Source organism: Ambystoma mexicanum, chromosome 12 (genome assembly GCF_040938575.1).
Source record: "Ambystoma mexicanum isolate Mex_15411 chromosome 12, UKY_AmexF1_1, whole genome shotgun sequence".
Taxonomy (NCBI): domain Eukaryota; kingdom Metazoa; phylum Chordata; class Amphibia; order Caudata; family Ambystomatidae; genus Ambystoma; species Ambystoma mexicanum.
Genome location: NC_090936.1, coordinates 70596960 through 70617850, shown reverse-complemented (window position 1 = coordinate 70617850; position 20891 = coordinate 70596960). Strand labels below are relative to the sequence as shown.

The 20891-nt window shown below is 45.1% G+C and overlaps 1 protein-coding gene across 1 annotated transcript in view; it reads right to left on the bottom strand.

The window, feature by feature from the left end:
- ADAMTS20 (ADAM metallopeptidase with thrombospondin type 1 motif 20) overlaps positions 1 to 20891 on the bottom strand; it is a 779002-nt gene that overhangs the window by 648816 nt on the left and 109295 nt on the right. The window contains exon 3 of the mRNA XM_069628019.1: positions 19693 to 19858. Within this exon, the coding sequence (XP_069484120.1) occupies positions 19693 to 19858 (166 nt within the window). The remainder of the gene's footprint in view (positions 1 to 19692; positions 19859 to 20891) is intronic.

Below are 20891 nucleotides of genomic sequence, written 5' to 3'. Positions count from 1 at the left end.
TTCCCCACTCCCATTATACCCTATGGGGCAGAAATGGGAATGGGGAAGGGTAAAATGGGGGATGGGGATTTACCGCCCCGCCAAGGTCGGAATGGGGCGGAAAATCCGCCAACCCCCATGGCGCTATCGGCAGCTTTCCGCCGTGCTCCATGGTGCATTTTGCACCGCGATTTCCGCCAGGGTCGTAATGAGGCCCATTGAAACTTTTTTGAAGGATACAATTTTGAGTGCAAGGCCATAGTGAACCCGAATGAGGGTGGCTAACTTGTCAAGAAGGATCAAAGTCCGGCTGAGGGGGATTCAAGGGGCGAAGAGCAATCGCCCAACATGAAGGAACTTTTGTTTTGTATATTGTTTATGGTTCAGCAGGCCTTCTAAGGCAAGAGACTTTGCAGGAAAGAGACCTGGCCCCAAAAGGTCCTGGCATCATTGGAAGGAACTGTAACCTCGTGCTGGCGAGGCCCAGGAGTGTGCTGTGCTCAAAGGTCCTGCCTTATCCCGTGCTAAAAACATTTGGGGTAGGGAGACCCAGCCCCACCATCCTGACTTATCATTTGGTGAACACTTCTTTCTTTTCTTGTGAACATTATCCCACACTACTTTGTAATTTAGTTGTAATGGTTGGCAATAGGTTATTTTTTAGTATAGGCCCTTTTTATTTGACAAGACGCCACTAGGACTGCCTTATTATTATTTGATGGTCCTAGCTTGCTCCCATCTTAGATTTAGGATTAGATTAGGTGTTTTTCTCACCCATTATACAGTTTAATAAACACCCTTGAACTGTGATCACTTGTGTCTGTCTTTACTGTTGCCACCATGAGTTCCTTACAATATCGATATTGAAAATATATCAATGTAACTCAAAAACTCAATATATCACCCAGCCCTAGCTTGCTGTCAATCAAACATGTTTTAAAAGTGTGCAAAGGGGAGGCAAGAGGTTCGTACTTTCGGGATACACGGCAAGTACTTCCACCCATCGTATAAGGCTCCCAATACAAAAGTCTGATGCTGATGGAGAAGGTCCCACGATCATGCGATGCTATTAAAAGTCACATCACGCAAAGGTTGCAAAGGTATCTGACCTTCTGAAGAGACTTGCTCTCACCCTGGGCAATGTGACCAATAGCAGAAGGACTTCCCGTAAAGATGTGGAAAACTCAATTTGCCCAGAGATTCTCATGTACATCACTTTACCGGCTAAAGAGGTTTGACCTAATGGACAGAGTTTGCACCTATTTTGCTGGTAAATAAGCACAATTTAAACTATTTTGTAGCAATTTATTTCAAGGATCCAACAAACAGCTCTAGGTCCTACAGGCCAGTCAGTTTAATGCAACTGTACGAAAAAGTATTTGCGATGAAGATTCTGCCACGCCTGGAAGCCTGGCTCAAGTAACACAACATAATTGGTACATTTAAGGGAGGATTTCGAAACTTGCTCTCCTAGATTGATCAGGGCTTTACATTTTTGCATAGTCGTAACAAATATCATATACGATCCCAAGAGCAAATGTTTGCAGCCTTTCCAGACTTCTCCCTGGCAATGAATCTGGTTGACCGAGCAAGACAGTGGGAGAAGCTAGAAAAGATCGAGGTACAGCACCATCATCTAGAGCTCAGTAAAATGATTGTGATTAATTGACTAATATTTGTCTCTGCACTAACGACCACAATGGTAATTAAGACAGGAGTGATATAGGTCTGTATGTATTTTAGCCCCTGAGATATACCACATTTGTAAATTACATCTAGGATTGTATTCTGAGTGCAATTACGGATTGGCCGATTAAGTCAAGATCTTCCCTGTGCCCATCTGACTGTGTGCAGATGATTCTACCCATACAGCCAAAATAGGGAGTACGCTCCATGACCACTGGGATTCTGCACTAAATATAGCAAAATAAGCAAGCTACAGGTGAATGGGGAGAGTTCACTCGTCAAGATATGAACCCAAAAGGAATTGTGCTTCCGAGGAATGCTTACTTGATGGTCAAAAACTAGTGAAAGTAGCCTTTCTAGGAGTCACATTATCCAACTCGCTCAAATGGACAGTCCCTACAGAATAGTTGAGAGGAAAAAAAGGTGACATGGAAACTGGTGGGATTACAGATTACTCTGAGGTCAAGGAAGAAATCTTAATCAAAAACAGGACACTGGCCCACAAAGGAAAACTGGAGGCCTGCGGAGACGAACTATGAGACCCCCTTGACACCTTCAATGATCTCTCAACACTTGAACACTCAATCTGGAAGAAGATACTAAGGAGCGTAAATGCATGGCCCGGTGAGGGAGGATAGCTCGTGGGGGAACGTGTTCATCTTGGAAGCAAGACAACTCAGCGCAACACAGATTCGAATACCAATCCTGCGCGTAGAAACCAATCTTTGATATTAAGCGTGTTATAAAAAGAACTATTATAGTTAATTATAATTATAACAGCAGCGGTTGCCGGCATTGCCACCGAACCAGTCAAGTAAAGAACAGAGATTAGTGACGCACATCCAGTGATCTCACTTCTAATAGGGGGCTGGGAGGGTAGCTCAGGGGCAACGCATTTGTCTTGGAAGCAAGACAATGCAGAACAGCACAGGTTCAAATCCTGGTCCTGCACTTGGAGACTGGTCTGTGGTATTGCGTGTGTTATAAAAGATTAATTAATTGAAGATGGTGTCAATCTGTGTAATAGTACCTTGATTACATTTCTACCAATTGATCCAGGCAAGCCCTCCATGTCGAATTGCAGTGTTTAGTTAGGAAGCAAAGTTTCAAAGTATAATATGAATGTGTCTTTCATGAACAGCTCCTGATCAAATGTTAAGAACTCAAAATACAAGTTGATTACTAAACATATCTGAAGGAGCATGAATAGGAAATGATGCGTAAATAACGACTTATATTATAAATGGACTTGTGCTTCTCAATTTAAGATCTTGCAATAGAAACAGATATATATTAGTGAGAAGTACTCAAATGAACAAAGTTAAAATAATGTGCTGCAATTCATACAATACACTTCACAACTGTATATTCATGCAGTTACATTTTCCATGCAAAGTGGCTCAGTTCACATATGTTTCTGTCCACCAGGTGCAAATGCGGCTGCTCCAGAAAATGCCTGTCATCTCAAGCAAATTGAACGAATGAGGTGACTCACCAAGAACATACTTGCCAACATGACCCATTCCAATATGTAGGTGCTTAAAGAGTCCTGTTTTTTTCTGTGCATTCTGGGATTTGTAGTTCCACTTTTCCCATTATAAAACCCGGACTACAAGTTAATGTTAATGTTAACAGATATTTGTACCGCGCACTATCACCACCGGAGTGGTCCTCTGATGCTCTGGTGGTTCTGAAAAGGGATGGGGGTGGGTTAGTGGGAATGAGCGGCAAAAGTGCAAGGGAGCAGTGATGTGCCGTTGGCAGCCTCAGCACAGTTAACACTCGCTGGGCTTGAGGTGCTTTCCAGTCGGTAGCCGTTGTGTGCTGTTGTATGAGTCTGTGTGTAGTTTGTTTTGTTGTTGCTTTGTAGTGAAGTTTGTGTGGTTTGTTGTGCTATAGGGTTGTGGTTGTGTTTGGTTAGAATTTGAGAGGTGTATGCAGAGGGGTGAAATTGTTAGTGTGTTGGTTATTGGCATCGCTGTCTAGAAGTGATGTGCAAAATTTCCGCATTCTTTTCAGATGTGGCGATGAATATCTCTGCATTTCTATCTAGATCCGGTACTGGCTAATATTCACAATCCTTTCTATATATATGACGCCCAGTGGTATTCACAACCGTATCCAAATGTGGCACTGGCCCACCTTCGAATTGCTGTTTATATATGGAGCAAGCTAGTATTCACAATTCTATCTAAATCTGTCCTCGATAATAATACCAATGCAGTCTAGATGTGGCCTTGGCTATTAATCGCTATTCTATCTAGATGTGGCACTGGCTGACATTCCCAATCCTATCTAGTTGTGACGCAGGCTATTGTTCATAATCTTATCTAAGTGTGGCACATGCTAACATTTGTAATTCTGTCTAAGCGTGCTACTAGCTATCATTCATAATTCTGTCTGGGTCCAGCAGAGGCTAATGTTCATACTTCTATCTAAAAAGTGGTACTTGCTAACATTCACTATTCCTTCTAAGTGTGGCACCTGCTAGCATTCATATTCCTAACTAGACGCGATTCAGGTTAATGTTCACAATTCCATCTATGTGTGGGACATGCTAACATTCACAATTCTATCTATATGCGATGCAGGCTAATGTTCATGATTCCAACCACATGTGGCGCATGCTAACATTCACAATTCTATCTAAGTGTGGCACATGCCATCATTCGCAATTCTATCTAAATGTGGCACATGCCATCATTCACAATTATATCTAGGTGTGGCACATGCCATCATTCACAATTCTATCTAAGTGTGGCACATGCCATCATTCACAATTCTATCTAAGTGTGGCACATGCCATCATTCACAATTCTATCTAAGTGTGGCACATGCTAACATTCACAATTATATCTAAGTGTGGCACATGCTAACATTCACAATTATATCTAGGTGTGGCACATGCCATCATTCACAATTCTATCTAAGTGTGGCACATGCCATCATTCACAATTCTATCTAGATGCGATGCAGGCTAATGTTCATGATTCCAACCACGTGTGGCGCATGCTAACATTCACAATTCTATCTAAGTGTGGCACATGCCATCATTCGCAATTCTATCTAAATGTGGCACATGCCATCATTCACAATTATATCTAGGTGTGGCACATGCCATCATTCACAATTCTATCTAAGTGTGGCACATGCCATCATTCACAATTCTATCTAAGTGTGGCACATGCCATCATTCACAATTCTATCTAAGTGTGGCACATGCTAACATTCACAATTATATCTAAGTGTGGCACATGCTAACATTCACAATTATATCTAGGTGTGGCACATGCCATCATTCACAATTCTATCTAAGTGTGGCACATGCCATCATTCACAATTCTATCTAAGTGTGGCACATGCTAACATTCACAATTCTATCTAGATGCGATGCAGGCTAATGTTCATGATTCCAACCACGTGTGGCGCATGCTAACATTCACAATTCTATCTAGATGCGATGCAGGCTAATGTTCATGATTCCAACCACGTGTGGCGCATGCTAACATTCACAATTCTATCTAAGTGTGGCACATGCCATCATTCGCAATTCTATCTAAATGTGGCACATGCCATCATTCACAATTCTATCTAAGTGTGGCACATGCTAACATTCACAATTATATCTAAGTGTGGCACATGCCATCATTCACAATTCTATCTAAGTGTGGCACATGCTAACATTCACAATTCTATCTAAGTGTGGCACATGCCATCATTCACAATTTCATCCAAGTCCATACAAGCCCCAGAACGCAAAGAAAAAAAACAGGCCTGGATATGCATATACAGATTGGAAATTGGAATGGGTCATGCTGGCAAGTATGCAAGAATCCCGTGCATATTGCACACAATGTACACCTTTTGCATAATGCATCGAAAAGAGCTTTCAGATTCCCAAAGAAGCCATTGGCAGAGAACTTGCACATGAGAAGATAAAACGTGAAATTACATAAATGCAGATGGAGGTTATGTAAAACAGTGAAGGGTGGGGGTGGGGTGAAACATTAAAAAGTGGAAATTGGCCCTGGCGATTTGCTAATGTCTTAAATCTGACAATGCCAGGCTGCAATAATGATGGATTTTGAACTGGGAGGGAAAGAGTGGGTGATTTGCTACTTTTATTTGACGTAGCATGCTCTGCCTGCCTTTGTGGGTGTCAACCTCACTTCCTTTAAACGTCGACCCTATCACCCTCATATGTATGGGTCATAGTTTGCCCACATATAAACGGCAGTGGTTTGTGCAAATCCATTTGCAATCAGAAAATGAACCGATTTGTGAATCGGTCAATTGTCCATCAACAGACTGAGGGGAATGCTCCCTTTACTGGGATGAATGTGGCTTGTGTTCGAGGAGTCTCATAGATGAGCCCTAGTAACTGAAGGAGGGAATGCGATCGATCATTACTTGCCATCATTTGAACAACCATTTCCAAAGCATTGTCCATACTTGTCTTCACAGGTACAATGCAACAGAATGCTCTAGTTGATAATCATTTAGTAGACTAACTGTGAGAAAGTGCAACATGGGATAACCTATGGCAGCGTGTGTGGAAGGAGTGTTACCAAGTCCCATGTCTAACTCTTGGGACAGCTAGTGCCATGACCTAGGTGGCAAGCCACCACCCTGGGGAGGGGGGAATACCCATTATTGTCAAGTATGTTTTACTGAGAGAACCAAAGGCCATGAAGAGAACTACGGGAAGTCTGAGAGAATCAAAGCTCATTGAGAGACCTACAAGAAGTCTGAGAGAATCAAAGCTCATTGAGAGACCTACAAGAAGTCTGAGAGAATCAAAGCTCATTGAGAGACCTACGAGAAGTATGAGAGAATCAGAGGTCATGTAGAGACCTAGGAGAAGTATGAGAGAATCAGAGGTCATGTAGAGACTTCTAAGAAGCCTGAGCGTACAGGTTACATGTGTTTATAAAGACAACAAAAATAACAACAACTTTTTCAGTGGCAACTAATTAACGAAAAGATGTCAATTTTTGTTTCTCTTTATTCATTTGGGGTGTCCCCCCCTAAACCCACTGTTTCTAGATTGTGTACCCCTTCAAACTAACCCCACCATTTTAATCCCTTACCACACTCCCATATATACTTTTACTAAAAACATTCAACATGTTTTCGTTATTTAGGTGTCACTGAAAAAGTTTGTAATTATTTCTTCTTTTCGTTATTAACACTGCATACCGAGAGAAACAAAGGTCATGGAGAGACCTCAGAGAAGTATGAGAGAATCTGAGGTCATGGGGTGACTTATAAGAAGCCTGGGGGAACCAAAGGTTGTGAAGAGGCCTAAGAGAAGTCTGAGAGAATCAAAGTTCATGGAGAGACTTATAAGAAGCCAGAGAGAACAAAAGTTCATGAAGAGACCTAAGAGAAGCAGGAGAGAACCAAAGGTAATGGAGAAACTTCTAAGAAGCCTGAGAGAATCAAAGGTCATGAAGAGACCTAAGAGAAGTGTGAGAGAATCAGAGGTCACAGAGAGACTTATAAGAAGCCTGACACATCCAGATGTTCTCGAGAGACATAAGAAGATTGATGTACTAATAAAAACAAGGAACTGGGGGAGGCTTAAAGAACATGTGTTTTCCAGAGACCCTGTACAAAACATAACTATGAGTCGGTCTAAGAGGGACTGCCCAGGAAGGCACCTGAAGTTTGCTTGACTTGTAGAATAGGCGTAGACTTTAAAATGATAGGTATTGTGACGTCCCTTCTCCCCCGGGGGGATCCCCCCTGTGAGGCTGAGGCATTGAGCCCCCTCTTCAACACCCTCCCTAAGGGTCAATGCAAGTGGGATCTTACCGCAAGAGACTCCACCTTTGGGGACAAGGACCCTTGTGCCTGTGAGGAACTCCGATTGGACTCCAAGTTATGGTCTACTCTTGCACTTATACAATATATTAAACTGTTGTCAAACACATGAAGATAACGTGAAGTTATATTATGAACGACAAGAAAGAGAAGGGGATTACTAACCCATTAAAAGAACTGTCGAAGTTGATAGAGTGGATGACAAGAGACTATTTGACCAGGAAGAATAAGGAGAAGAGAATTAGCAATCCCCTAAAAGAAATGCCATACTTAATATAGTGGATGACAAGAGACTATTTGCTTACGCTCTACCGAAAGGAGTAAGAGAAGTGCGAACAAACATGTGACAAAAGACAAGCACCGGGAGAAGGACGTCATCCTCCTGACCGTAGTTAGTTATGAAAGTGGTAGGGTCATATAGCTTAGGTTTGGACAGAAGACGGATTTGTTTTTGGACATTCATCCTGGCTGACGAGCACCATATTTAGTAAGGAACACCCCGTAGTTCTAGGGACAGATGGGCTTTATTTTACTTGAATACACTTCACAGTAAGAGCTTGCCTGTACCGCGTCTGTGTCCTCCTTCTGGTCCGCCACAGTGTATAAACTATTTTGTTGGCCAATTTGTAGGCCTCTTACGCTGTAGCTTAGGGTTAGCCTGCAGGCTGAAGGACTTTTAAAGAATAGGGTGTGATGTTGGCCATCACCTTTGGTTGTTAGAATAGGGCATCACTTGATGGACAGAGCCTTGTAAGAGTAGGTGTAAGTCTTTTATGTTAAACTATTTCATCATCCTTAGATGCAGTGAGTGTCTGAAGAATTGCCCTTTAAGTTTTAAGTGTTTATTAAGGCTGGATCTTTTTCCAGTTATGTCTAGGTGTTCATCGGACCAAAGACCTTATATTGTCAGCCTTAATAAGAACGCATCAAATCCTTTTGGTTTTGTACATTGTCTCATTGCTCAACATTACAATTCTTCTGTAGACAAATCTGCGACACAGATGTGGACTGTCTGTAGAGATGGCCTCTTAAAATCTAGTTCACACACTTAATATGTTCCTAAATATTCTCATTCCAGGTTGGGTAAAAGGTGGCATCTGTGCTCAAAAGGTAAATTTATGTTGCATTGCACGGTATAGTGAGGATCTTTAAGGATTGTGCTTCTGTAATTGGGAAGGTCCTCTCCCACAACCGACAGCACAAGAGCAGCTGCCTCTGTTGCTGTTTGAGAAATGCTTTTAGACAAAAATTCCTAACCATTGGGTAAAAAGCCTCAACTCCAGGCCTGCAGGGCCGGATCCATGTCCGGTTTTCAGGCTACCCATCATTAATATACATGATATACATTTGCATACAATGAGTCTAAATGAGGGATATCCTGAAAACCAGTCAGGATCCCAGCCCTCGAGGCCTTCATTTGGACAACCCTGCTTCAAATGACATAACTCACAGTCCCCATGAAATGCAATGCTAAGCAGGAACTAAACTCTTTAACATAGCTTCACAGAACTCCGGCGAGGAGGTCAGCCCCCTGCTTCCCTACTGTATAGGTCACTGGGATCAAATTGAATTCCTACATGTTGCTGGCAAATCCACTGCATATCTTGAAAGCCAAGGGGATTTAAAAAAGGCATTTTTGTACTGGAGATAGTATCCTCTCTACACATTGGCATTTTAAAAGGCAGTTTGTGGAGAGGTTTTTCATATGTACAAGCATGATTTTGCCCTGATGTCATGTCTCACATGCACAATAAAGCGCGGCTGTGTGAGAAGTGCCTAAAGCAGATTCCCCCCACTTCAGTTTCCTATCAATGGCATCTATTGTCTGCCGGCTGGATAACTCTGAAGGCGGAAACATGCAATGTAATACATTATAGTAAGAAATAATGGTCATTTTCAAGATACAAGGTTAAATTATACTGGGGGATAGCTCATGGATTGAGCAATTTCCAATGGCATGGTGCCTGCCCACAGTTCACATGGAGATCCATTCAGTTGGAATATACTAGGAGCTATTTTGAGGCACTTAGAAGCACAAGGAATCCAGCATGAAGCATTATATAAAAACCTGAAAATAGTGTTAGGATAGCAGGTTGTTGGTCTGCTGTTGAGATCTAGATTACCTTTGAGCAGACCAATGCACCATGCACATTCCTGACAGTGGAGGGAGCCAGAGGGTCCTTACAAACAGCCCCGACTGCCCGCTTTCTGTGGCTGTGTGCAGGGCAGCCAAATGATGCTTCGGCTTTGGCCACCACAATCCTTGCGCCAGCCCTGACGTCTTTTATCACTCTCTGTTTTACATCGTAGAATCTTATTGGACCATCTCAGCATTCAATCACTCTGAGATCTATAACGGAGGAACCGGGAGGATAGCTGAGGGGCAACGCGCTACTGAGCTACCAGGGGCAACGCGCTCGCCTGCGAGGCGAGACGACGCAGAGCAACACAGGTTCGATCCCCGGGTCCGCGCGTAGAAATCCTGATTTCGGACGAACCGGGAGGATAGCTGAGGGACAACGCGCCACTGAGCTACCAGGGGCAACGCGCTCGCCTGTGAGGCGAGACGACGCAGAGCAACACAGGTTCGATCCCCGGGTCATCGCGTAGAAATCATGATTTAAGTGACCCCTGAAAGACAACCAGAGCAGAGCTCCAGCCCACCAGTGTCTCATCCTGATCCCCGGCAATATCGCCATGGAGCAGCAGTACATTGGCGGAGAGGGGAGGGAGGAGGGAGCTATGTGCAAAACTTAAAATGCCTGTTGTGCTGCCACCTGCCCTCACCACCCTCATGTGGTTCATTTCCTGTGACCCCAAAAGCAAAAATAAATACCTGGCATGCTGCAACCTCTGTAGATCCCCTACCGGCATTCAGAAAGAAAAAAAAGATCTGACCTGCTGCCACCCCCCACCCCCAACTTCCTTATGTGACTTCCGCCTCTGCACCAAGAAAAGTCTAAACCTACTTGACGTCTTCTCTTTAGACCCTCCCCCAGCTTTATCCCCTACTCCCTGCCAATACCCCAGATGAGGGTGCTTTCCAATTTGCAATGTCGGATCCTCGGACGTCTGCTAGGTCTGTGGGTCTCCACTGCTCTTAGTAAACAAGCATTGACAATGGCAACAGTTTGGGCTTGTGTGTAGGCATGAGAAAGGCATTTGCCAGGCACTGACATAGTGGTATTAGCTGGCCGTCAATGGTAGTAGCTGCACAATGGTGCGAGTACCACGGCATATAATATCAGTGGCTGGCAAACGGCGAATACATTTACACAAGCCAAAACAGTTTTGTCTTGCCAATGCTTGTTTTTAACAGGACTTCATTGCAGGCCACACCTACTGTTAATAAATCGGGAGGCTGAAGGCAGATCCAGTTAAGATATTTTTATTATGCCAGTAATGTGCTTACAGCTCCAGTTAATCATTGGACTGGCAGGCACTTTGAGTGCAAAGTTTGATGGTAAAAATTGAACAAGGTAGCCTAAAGAGATCCCATGAGGAGGTGTTTTGGATGGTGAGGGGCAGGAAGGTGGTGGGAATGGCCATAGTGATTACCATGGCCATGGGCAATCAACGTGTGGGTAAATAGCCAAACAACACCTACATGCTATCCCTCCTCCTATGTCATTTCTCCCAAACTGTACTGTAATGCAGTAGTTTCGGCTTATAGGTGGCGCTTTAGCACCGCCTAAAAACCAAAAACACCAAAAAGACTGCCCTCTGACTTTGAGGGGCACACTGCCAAGCATGGGTCTCTCACTAAGAGTTTAGAAACCACAGGTCTTCATTTTACCCAGACCAACTGTTTCAGCGTGGTTAGGGAGCAAGCGCCATGTGTGGCAGTTGGCCTCAAAATGTCAGAGTCCTACTGCCGAGTGCGGAGGGGGTTCCATGACAGCAGGCTCAGCCTTCACTGATTCAACTTCCCTTCCCGTTTTCTCTTGCACTTTTCACGCTGTCCCAACTCATCTCCCCTCAACGGCATGACTGTGGGTCCAGTGACTAAGATTTTATGCTTTAGTGTCAAACAGCTTCCGCAGGATGTGACCCGGCTTTACCTGTGGCGCACCGATAACAAAACTCCACAAAGCATCTCTACTAGATGTTTTGGGAGGATAGCTGAAGGGCAAGGTGCTTGCCTTGGAAGAAAGACGACACAGAGCAACACAGGTTCGATCCCCGACGCCGCGCTTAGAAACCTCTGGTTATTAAGCGCGTTAGAAATAACCTATAATATCATATCATACAATGTAGCTTATATTTACAAGCTGACACACCCCATGCCACAGGTGGTTTATAAGCCGCATCCAGTTGGTATTCAAGTGATATGTGGAGGAAACCTTGATAACTAAAATGGCCGACTGTTCTTCAGAAGGCAATCAACGTAACCCTCTGTTTAAAAAAAACAAAAGCTGAACTGAGTGCCTTCATCATAAAGACATTAAAACAAAATATTATATACCTAATTGTAGCATCTAGCTATATTTTATCATATTATGTTTTACAAGGCCCCGAAGAAGCACACACTTAAGGTAAATTATGAAATGATTGTCTTAGTGGTGAACTTATATTGGTTTTTACCAGTTCGGCAGAGACCGTAATCAAGGATGGTAGACTGGTCTCTATTATATGGTCAGTTACGCACTGACTCATGTGCTTTCTTACCTACAAGAAAAAACAAAATGTATTTAGGAGTGTAACCTAGGGTTTTAACTTATCCCCTGGGAAGGGATATTCGCTCCCTCAATTTTCTGTTATATAAATAATGTTGCTTTTCTATGTTATAAGTTGACAATGGATAAATACAAATTCTCATCTCTACTGACTTTTTTCTGAACTGATCCACACGCCAGGATTAGGTTTTTATTTTATATGTATGCCGATGACACCCAACAGATTCTTCGCCTGGGTATGATATGATATGATTGTTTATTTATTTAGCGCCTATACACAATGTGTTTCAAAGCGCTTCAAGGCAAGGGAGGGAACAAGGGAAAATACAATGACATTCTTACAGGCCATGAACAGTAAGGATGTGAAATTAACTATTGTACTCGGCCTGACGACATTTCAGATAGTGCAAGAGCTAAAACATAGATAAGGAATGGAGGGGGAGAGTGGGAAGGAAATGGAAACAGACAGGCGACTACCGTACTAGGCCTGACAACATTTCTGGTAGAGCCGGAGAAAAAAAAGGTGAGGGAGAGGGGTGCAAAAAGGGAGGGGAGGAGCAAAACAAGCGACTATGATACTAGGCCTGACAACATTTCAGATAGTGCTGTAGGGGTGGTGGGGAGGAAAAAAACAGTAATGGGAGGGTGGAGGAAACAGACGAGGTTGCTATCATATTAGGTCCAGGGAAAATTCTGATAGAGTAAGTGCATAGAAGAAAGTAAGGGGAGGAGATAGGAAAAGGATGTGCAGGGCTTGCTAAGTGGTGAAAAAGAGCGGGAGGCAGGAAGGCACCAGGTGGGCGGGGCTTAGGCCAGGTGACCTAGATCCACTTGCACCTGCTCCCCATCTGCAAAGGAAAAGAGGCTGGAGGGCTCCTTAAGTAGGACAAAGAGCAGCAAGCAGGAAGGCACCAGGTGGGCGGGGCTTGCTAAGTGGTGAAAAAAGCGGCAAGCAGGGAGGCACCAGGGGGGCGGGACTTACTAAGTGGTGAAAAAGAGCATCAGGCAGGAAGGCACCAGGTGGGCGGGGCTTAGGCTAGGTGACCTAGATCCACTTGCACCTGCTCCCCATCTGCAAAGGAAAAGAGGCTGGAGGGCTCCTTAAGTAGGAAAAAGAGCGGCAAGCAGGAAGGCACCAGGTGGGTGGGGCTTGTAAGTGGTGAAAAAGAGCGGCAGGCAGGAAGGCACCAGGTGGGGGGGCTTAGGCCAGGTGAACTAGATCCACTTGCACCTGCTCCCCATCTGCAAAGGAAAAGAGGCTGGAGGGCTCCTTAAGTAGGAAAAAGAGCAGCAAGCAGGAAGGCACCAGGGAGGCGGGGCTTACTAAGTGGTGAAAAAGAGCATCAGGCAGGAAGGCACCAGGTGGGCGGGGCTTAGGCTAGGTGACCTAGATCCACTTGCACCTCCTCCCCATCTGCAAAGGAAAAGATGCTGGAGGGCTCCTTAAGTAGGAAAAAGAGCAGCAAGCAGGAAGGCACCAGGTGGGCGGGGCTTGCTAAGTGGTGAAAAAGAGTGGCAGGCAGGAAGGCACCAGGTGGGCGGGGCTTAGGCCAGGTGACCTAGATCCACTTGCACCTGCTCCCCATCTGCAAACGAAAAGAGGCTGGAGGGCTCCTTAAGTAGGAAAAAGAGTGGCAAGCAGGAAGGCACCAGGTGGGCGGGGTTTGCTAAGTGGTGAAAAAGAGCGTCAGGCAGGAAGGCACCAGGTGGGCGGAGATTAGGCCAGGTGACCTAGATCCACTTGCACCTGCTCCCCATCTGCAAACGAAAAGAGGCTGGAGGGCTCCTTAAGTAGGAAAAAGAGTGGCAAGCAGGAAGGCGCCAGGTGGGCGGGGTTTGCTAAGTGGTGAAAAAGAACAGCAGGCAGGAAGGCACCAGGTGGGCGGGGCTTAGGCCAAGTGACCTAGATCCACTTGCACCTGCTCCCCATCTGAAAAGGAAAAGAGGCTGGAGAGCTCCTTAAGTAGGAAAAAGTGCAGCAAGCAGGAAGGCACCAGGTGGGCGGGGCTTGCTAAGTGGTGAAAAAGAGCAGCAGGCAGGAAGGCACCTTGTGGGCGGGGCTTAGGCAAGGTGACCTAGATCCACTTGCACCTGCTCCCCATCTGGGTACCCTGGCGGAATCGGACATGGAGCAATGTAAAAAGTGGCATGGTGCAAGTCAAAAATTGGATGGACTCCAATTGTTTGCAGTTAAACGTCCAGAAAAAGGACCTACTGTATGGACTGACTCATCGCCCTCAGATGCCATTGTTAATAAAGAGCAGATATGCCAAGATGGGTGTTGGCCTGCCTCATTTGTTCCCTGGCCAGTATCCGAATCAGTATGCAACTTGGGCCTTTGGTTAGAATCGGATCTCTCTTTGTCGACTCAGATCAGACCCGTTGAAAAGTCTGAAAACATTTCTAGACCACTTTGCCTTCCCTGCAAAAGTGCAATTCATGAATGCGCTCGTGTCTAGTCGGTTAGACTATTGTAATTCAGTCTGCCTGGGCCACCCCAAACATTCTCGAGCAAGACTTCAGCTCATCCAGAATCCTGCAGCGAAGATTATCCTTCATTTCCAACGGCACTAGTGTATTTCTCAAGCATTGCGCGGTTCCCGGTGATTAAGCGACTTTAATTCAAAGCCCTCTGTTTGGATCATAAGGCCTATTATCACAAAGGACCGTCCTTTTTGTGGAGGCGTCTGAGACATGATATCCCAAACCGTCATCTGAGATCAGTCTCTGCTGGGCTTCTGACAGTTCCCAAATTTAGACATCAGAAGTTGGGTGGACGGGCCTCCTCCGTCCAGGCTGCTAACTTCTGGAATACCCTGCCACTTCCCTATCGTATGTTGGAAGATAACTCGGCCTTCGGAAAATCCTTGCAAACATTTCTGTTCCCCAGGTAGTTGTTTTGGCATTTAGGTGTGTCTGTATGTCTTTTAATATTCTCCACCCTGATGCCCCATTGGTGGCGAGATATTGTTGCGCGTTGCAAATCCAGTAGATACCTACATACGTATTCGTTTGAGGCCCGAATGTCAGTAGCCTAATGGCCAGTGATGACCATGTCCTCTTGGACCCTGGAAGAACAATGTCTGCTCACCACGAGTGTGGCGATAATAGGTGTAGGGTAAAGCAGCAGCAGATGTGTATCCATCCACAAATTTTATCCCCCTCTACCCACACCCTAAATCTTTGTCCCGTACTAGGTAGGGGTAAAGCCCCAGTGATAAAATCAAACTTATAATTATGCTTCAGCTACAAGCAGATTAGAAACCGCTCCATGTCGCAATCCACTCTGAAGATCCATCAGTCGGCGGCCAAGAAAAATTCAAACGCCCCTTTTCAGATAAAATCCACAGGGACTGCATACATTAGGTCACCAAATGGAGAAAGATGCCTTAAACAATTACAGAACTTCCAAAATGGTACTACTATAAAAGTACATTTAGTGTTGGGACTGCTGAATTAATTCCGTACGGGCGGAAAACGTTCTCCCCGTGTCCACTTCCACAACAGTCTCACACCTTCGGTTTTTGCCAGCTGCACTTGCACGCCACGTCCTTGACACCACCCACTTACTACGTCGCTGTCTGGCAATCCGACAATGCAATGGCACATGAAGAAGGTTTGATTTCACCAGCTATCCCCGCCCCCCACCGCTACTCAACGCCCGGAAGCCTCTGCCCTAGGATTCTCAGAAAAGAGTCCATTTAATAGAAAAAGATATCTGTCTGTCATGGGCTTATTAGGAGACTGATAGTTGATAATAATATTGATATTTTATTTGTATCGCGCTCGTACACAAGTGTTTCAGAGCGCAACAAGGCAAGGGAGGGGAACAGGAGAGAACAAAACAGCGATCTTACTAGGCCCAGTGACATTGAGAACGCGCAAGTGCATGGGAGCGACAGAGGGGCACGTGTAAGGGCACGGGGAGAGGTGGAAAGTGCTGAGCAAAAGTGAGAATAAGTAAATCAAACATTAAAAAAATAAATAAATAAAAAAGCAACAAACGGTGATAGTGCAGTCAGCAAGTGGAAAGTGCTAGGGATAAGGCATCAGACAGGGTGTGTCTGAGTAAGTGCAGAAAAAGAGAACGGGGGCTGTAGGTTTACAGATACAGACCCCAGTGCAAGGGATTGCCCGGAGGCAGTGCTCATGGGTGACTGGGTGAGCAGGTACTTGGGCCATATAGACAGAGGGAGACCAGGTGCATGATGCCGAGACAGAACAGATCAACAGCTTGTTTCTTAGATAAACAATTGACCCTGAGCGAGTTAGAGGTGGAAGAGCGAAGGGCTCAGGAAGGAAGGTATTTACGGAGGGACAGCTGAAGGCATTTTGGTCTCAGGCCCCAGAAAGACTTGTGAACGATGCAAAGGATCTTGAATTTTATCCTTGCCCCCACTGGGAGCCACTGAAGAGATTTCAGTGCTGGAGAGGTATAATCCCAGGGCTTGAGGCCTGGGACAAGTCTTGCAGTCCTGTTCTGGATAAGTTGCAAAGGGTGGAAAGTAGAAGCAGGTAGATTTAGAAAGAGGCTGTTGCAATAGTCAAACCTTGAGAGAACCAGGGCTCGAGTGAAAGTGAGCTTCTGGGTGAAGGAGAGCAAAGGCAGAGTACCTCTGAGGAGGTGCAGTAGGAAGTTTGACTTTTTTTGAGGCATCAGAGATTTGGGCAGAGAAAGAAAGCGTGGAGTCAAAGATTACCCCAAGGTTCTTGGCCTCGTAGGTGGGGGTAGGAGGAGGGCCAAGGGAGGCCGGCCAGAGAGTGACAGGAAAGGAGGGTGTAGGTGTGCCAATGTGGAGGATCTCAGTCTTGCTGGCATTCAGGCAGAGATCTTTGGTGGCACACCAGTCCTGAATGGCAGATAGGCAGTCGGAGATGAAAGAAGGAGAAGAGGTGGCTGAGGGAAACCTCAAAATGAGTTGAGTATCGTCAGCATAGCACTGGAAATTTGAGCAGGAAATGGCAATGAGGTGGGCGAAAGTTGCCAGGTATTGGTTACAGAGTGAGAGGTTAGACCCCTGGGGAACACCGCAAGTAGAGCGGGAGATAGATTAAAGGAAGGACCCAAGTTGGACCTGAGAGTTGATCCTGATGTCCTCTATCTCATGCACCTTTAATCTTATCATGTGTCCGTACAAATCCATTTAAAGGCCGCCTTTGCTGCTGACATTGTAGCGTTTTTAAATCTCCTTCAGCTCATGAACCCATTTCATCCTCCATGGTACTCTCTAACTTCATGTGGATTGTGAATGGACAAATAACAGAGTATGCTGTCACCATGATGCTTTAATGAAAAATAGACATGAACTTCTCACCTTAATGGATCATTGCAATGTGCTCATCTCCAGCAGCTGCCAAACTTGGTGCCAAACATTTTTACAGACATTTCACTAATTCTCAAGCATCCAGTGCCAACAGCCAAATCTGGTTGTACATTGTGCATTGGCATTGCCATGCTGACGTAACCACTGACATCAAAGTGCAACATAACCAAAATGCAGCGGCAAGACTCCTACTCAAACTATCATAAAGGGTCCACATCGCCCCAGCACTAAAAATGAGACATTGGATGCCAATCAAAAAACAAATCTCTTTCAAAACAATGTGCATAACGCAGAATTCCTACAAAAGAAAATAACCATCTACCAACCGACAAGAACACTCTGATCAAGCAACGACAACCGCCTGGAACCAAAACCATACACAAGAAAAAACATGGAGGATCCTCATTCTCTCACATGGGAGCAAAAACTTGTACCACCCTTCCGAAGGAAACAAGTAATATGAAAAACCACCAGAAATTCAAAAAATTAATTAAAACTTGGATCTTCACCTCAGAACAAGATGAAAACAACTAGAAAACAAAGACTCGACTAGAGATTGAACGCGCCTTAGCACACGCACAGGATTTACCCACCCCAAGCCCCCCGCCTCCCACGTTAAGGACCCCATAGGGTCAGACACCTGATTGCAGACGAGGGAGTTACAATGCACAACTAGCACCCAGGAGGCCAGGGAAAGTATAAATATCAGAGGAAGGGGATCCTACCCTGGAATCTCTGGGTGGCGATGGCAGGCAGACCCCTTTAACGACCTAAGAGCGAAAACCTAAACCAAAACCACCTCGACCCAGGGGTCGGGGAAGGCCCTCACCACCCTACAGCCCACAGACTACCAGACAGTCACAGAGGCATGCCACCGCTATGCACAGAACCTGGCGAATGACCCGCCATGGAACGTCGAAGTACATAGCACAGGCAGAGACACCTAACACTGAAGTCCGAAGCAACAATGCAAGAAAAGCCCATTAACCACACCCGCTAAAAACCTCAATCCTCTGCATACAACTCTAAAACACTAAACAAACACAACCCCATCTCTGCACAGAATTCCACACGCACTTTACTGCACCACAACAACAAAGCAAACCACACTTAGTCATGCACAACAGTACATGGGAGTCTACCAATCCGAAACTCACACCCATGCTCAGAAAACAGTGTTAACCGAACTGGAGCTGTCAACAGGACATCACAACTCTCGCTCTACCTTTTCCCACTATACCCTACTAACCCATCCTACCCTCTTACCTATCAGATCCGCCAGAGCGCCAGGGGACCACTCCGGTGGTGATAGTGTGCGTATAAATGTCCTTTAACATTAACCTTAACATTACTAAATCCTTTCAATTGAGGAAGTACACTTTTCGTTTACAGTGTACACATTGCTTGCCAAGGTCTCAATTTATGTGGATTAGATGGATCGTTAGGGGTAGGAAATATATCACACTTAGATGGATTGTTGGGGTAGTGCATGTATGACACTTGGATGGATTGTTGGGGGTAGCATATGTATCACACTTGGATTGTTGGGGGTAGGATATGTATCACACTTAGATAGATTGTTGGTGTAGGATATGTATCACACATGGATGGCTGGGGGTAGGAAATGTACCATAATTAGATGGATTGCTGGGAACATTATTGTCTCACACTTAGATGGATTGTTGGGGGTAGAAAATGTATTGCTACTAACGGTACTACTGCATACTCACCTTCAAACTCTGAATTAAACACAACCGTGCATGTGCCCCACCACAACCTGCACACAATTCACAAAACCCAACATGAAACCAAACCATACACAACCACACCTCAACACCACATGACGCCTACTGACTGAAAACGCACCAGCACTCAGTGACCGGTTTCTTCCGATCTAAAGCTGCCAACAGCACATCAGAACTCTCTTGCACTTCTCCCTCTCAACCCCACTAACAAACCCGCAACCCCTTCCCATTGCAGATCCGTCAGAGTGCCAAAAGACAGTGCATGTGGCACCAGTGCGCGGTACTAGACCCATTAACATTAACATTAGTACAGACGGAAGACATGAGGTGGAAAAGATGACCCAGGCGTAGCTGGGTACAGCCCATGTCCTTCTGAGCACGATGAATGCTTGCCTTCTTAAAGGTAAAACAATACCCTTACATTCGATACCCTTACATTTTTTAGAAACACTCTACCTGAAGCTTCACAGGGTTTATGTGTGGGTCTGTTTGAGTCTCCCTTCAGTCCTTCATGCCTGTAGATAATGTGAGGCTTATCGTGCTCCTCTTCATGGTCGCCTCCATCTGCCTTCATCAAAGGTTCCAAAAAGTATTCTCCATCATGCACTCTAAAGGTTCCCATCTGTGCAGGAAACAAAGCATTAAGCGTGGTTGCTTAGTAATGGGAGGGCAAAACAATGTGGCTACAGTACATTTAATTGTGATGATTTGCAACTGAATGCTAGTTGGTATAGCTCGTCATGGTTCCAATGCCTAGTGCAGGGCCTGCAGCCTGTTGCTCTCCAGGTGTTTTGCTCTATGACTCCACAGATATCTCAGCATTGACTATACTCGCAAGGGTTGATGGGGGTTGTAGTCCAACATATCGGGAGAGCCAAAGATGGGAAACCCCTCCGGCCAGTGTCATATCTCTCTAGGCAGCAAGTTAGAAATCCTCTCGGTGGGCTGCGAGTCAGATCTAACCAAAGTTGGGAGCTTTCGTATTTGAAGGAAACACTTTTTTTTGCTGGATGCAACTTCACTCCAAACCCAAGCCTGTTACCAAAAATACATCTACAGTTCATAAGTATTTCACCTTACAAATCTTTCTTTTTTAAATTTTTTTATTATTTGATTTGACAAAAGAAACAATTTCAACCTTTAACAATTCACAAGTAAATAATGAAAGAATTATACATCACTCCATAAAAATGTACTAATACATTTTGACATCAACAGCACAAATTGCATTGTTAGGGATATAGGCAATACATTTTTGCTAAAAAATCAACTGGTCTAAATTAGGAGAAAGAGAGCGAGCTGGTCTGGGCTTGTGTTTGTGTGTCATTTTATGAGGCTTTTATACCGCATCAAATCACCACCGCAGTAGTGCCGGAGCACCCGGCTTATCCGGGAAGACGGCATATTGTGTCTCGCCTGGGATGGGGCAGGAAAAGGGGGGGTAAAGGCACAGATAGACCTAGGGAGGGTAGATGTAGAGACAAAGTGAATTGTTATGGCAACGAGGCATGTGGGTCCACAAGGAGACCCCTGAGTCTCAACTTGAGGCAGAAGGTGACCATACATGTTTGTGTAAAGCTTGGAACAATCAGTGCTGGAAATGGGCAGGATTTTCCTGGAACTGGGTTCCAGCAACAAAAAAAAAGTCTTACCAT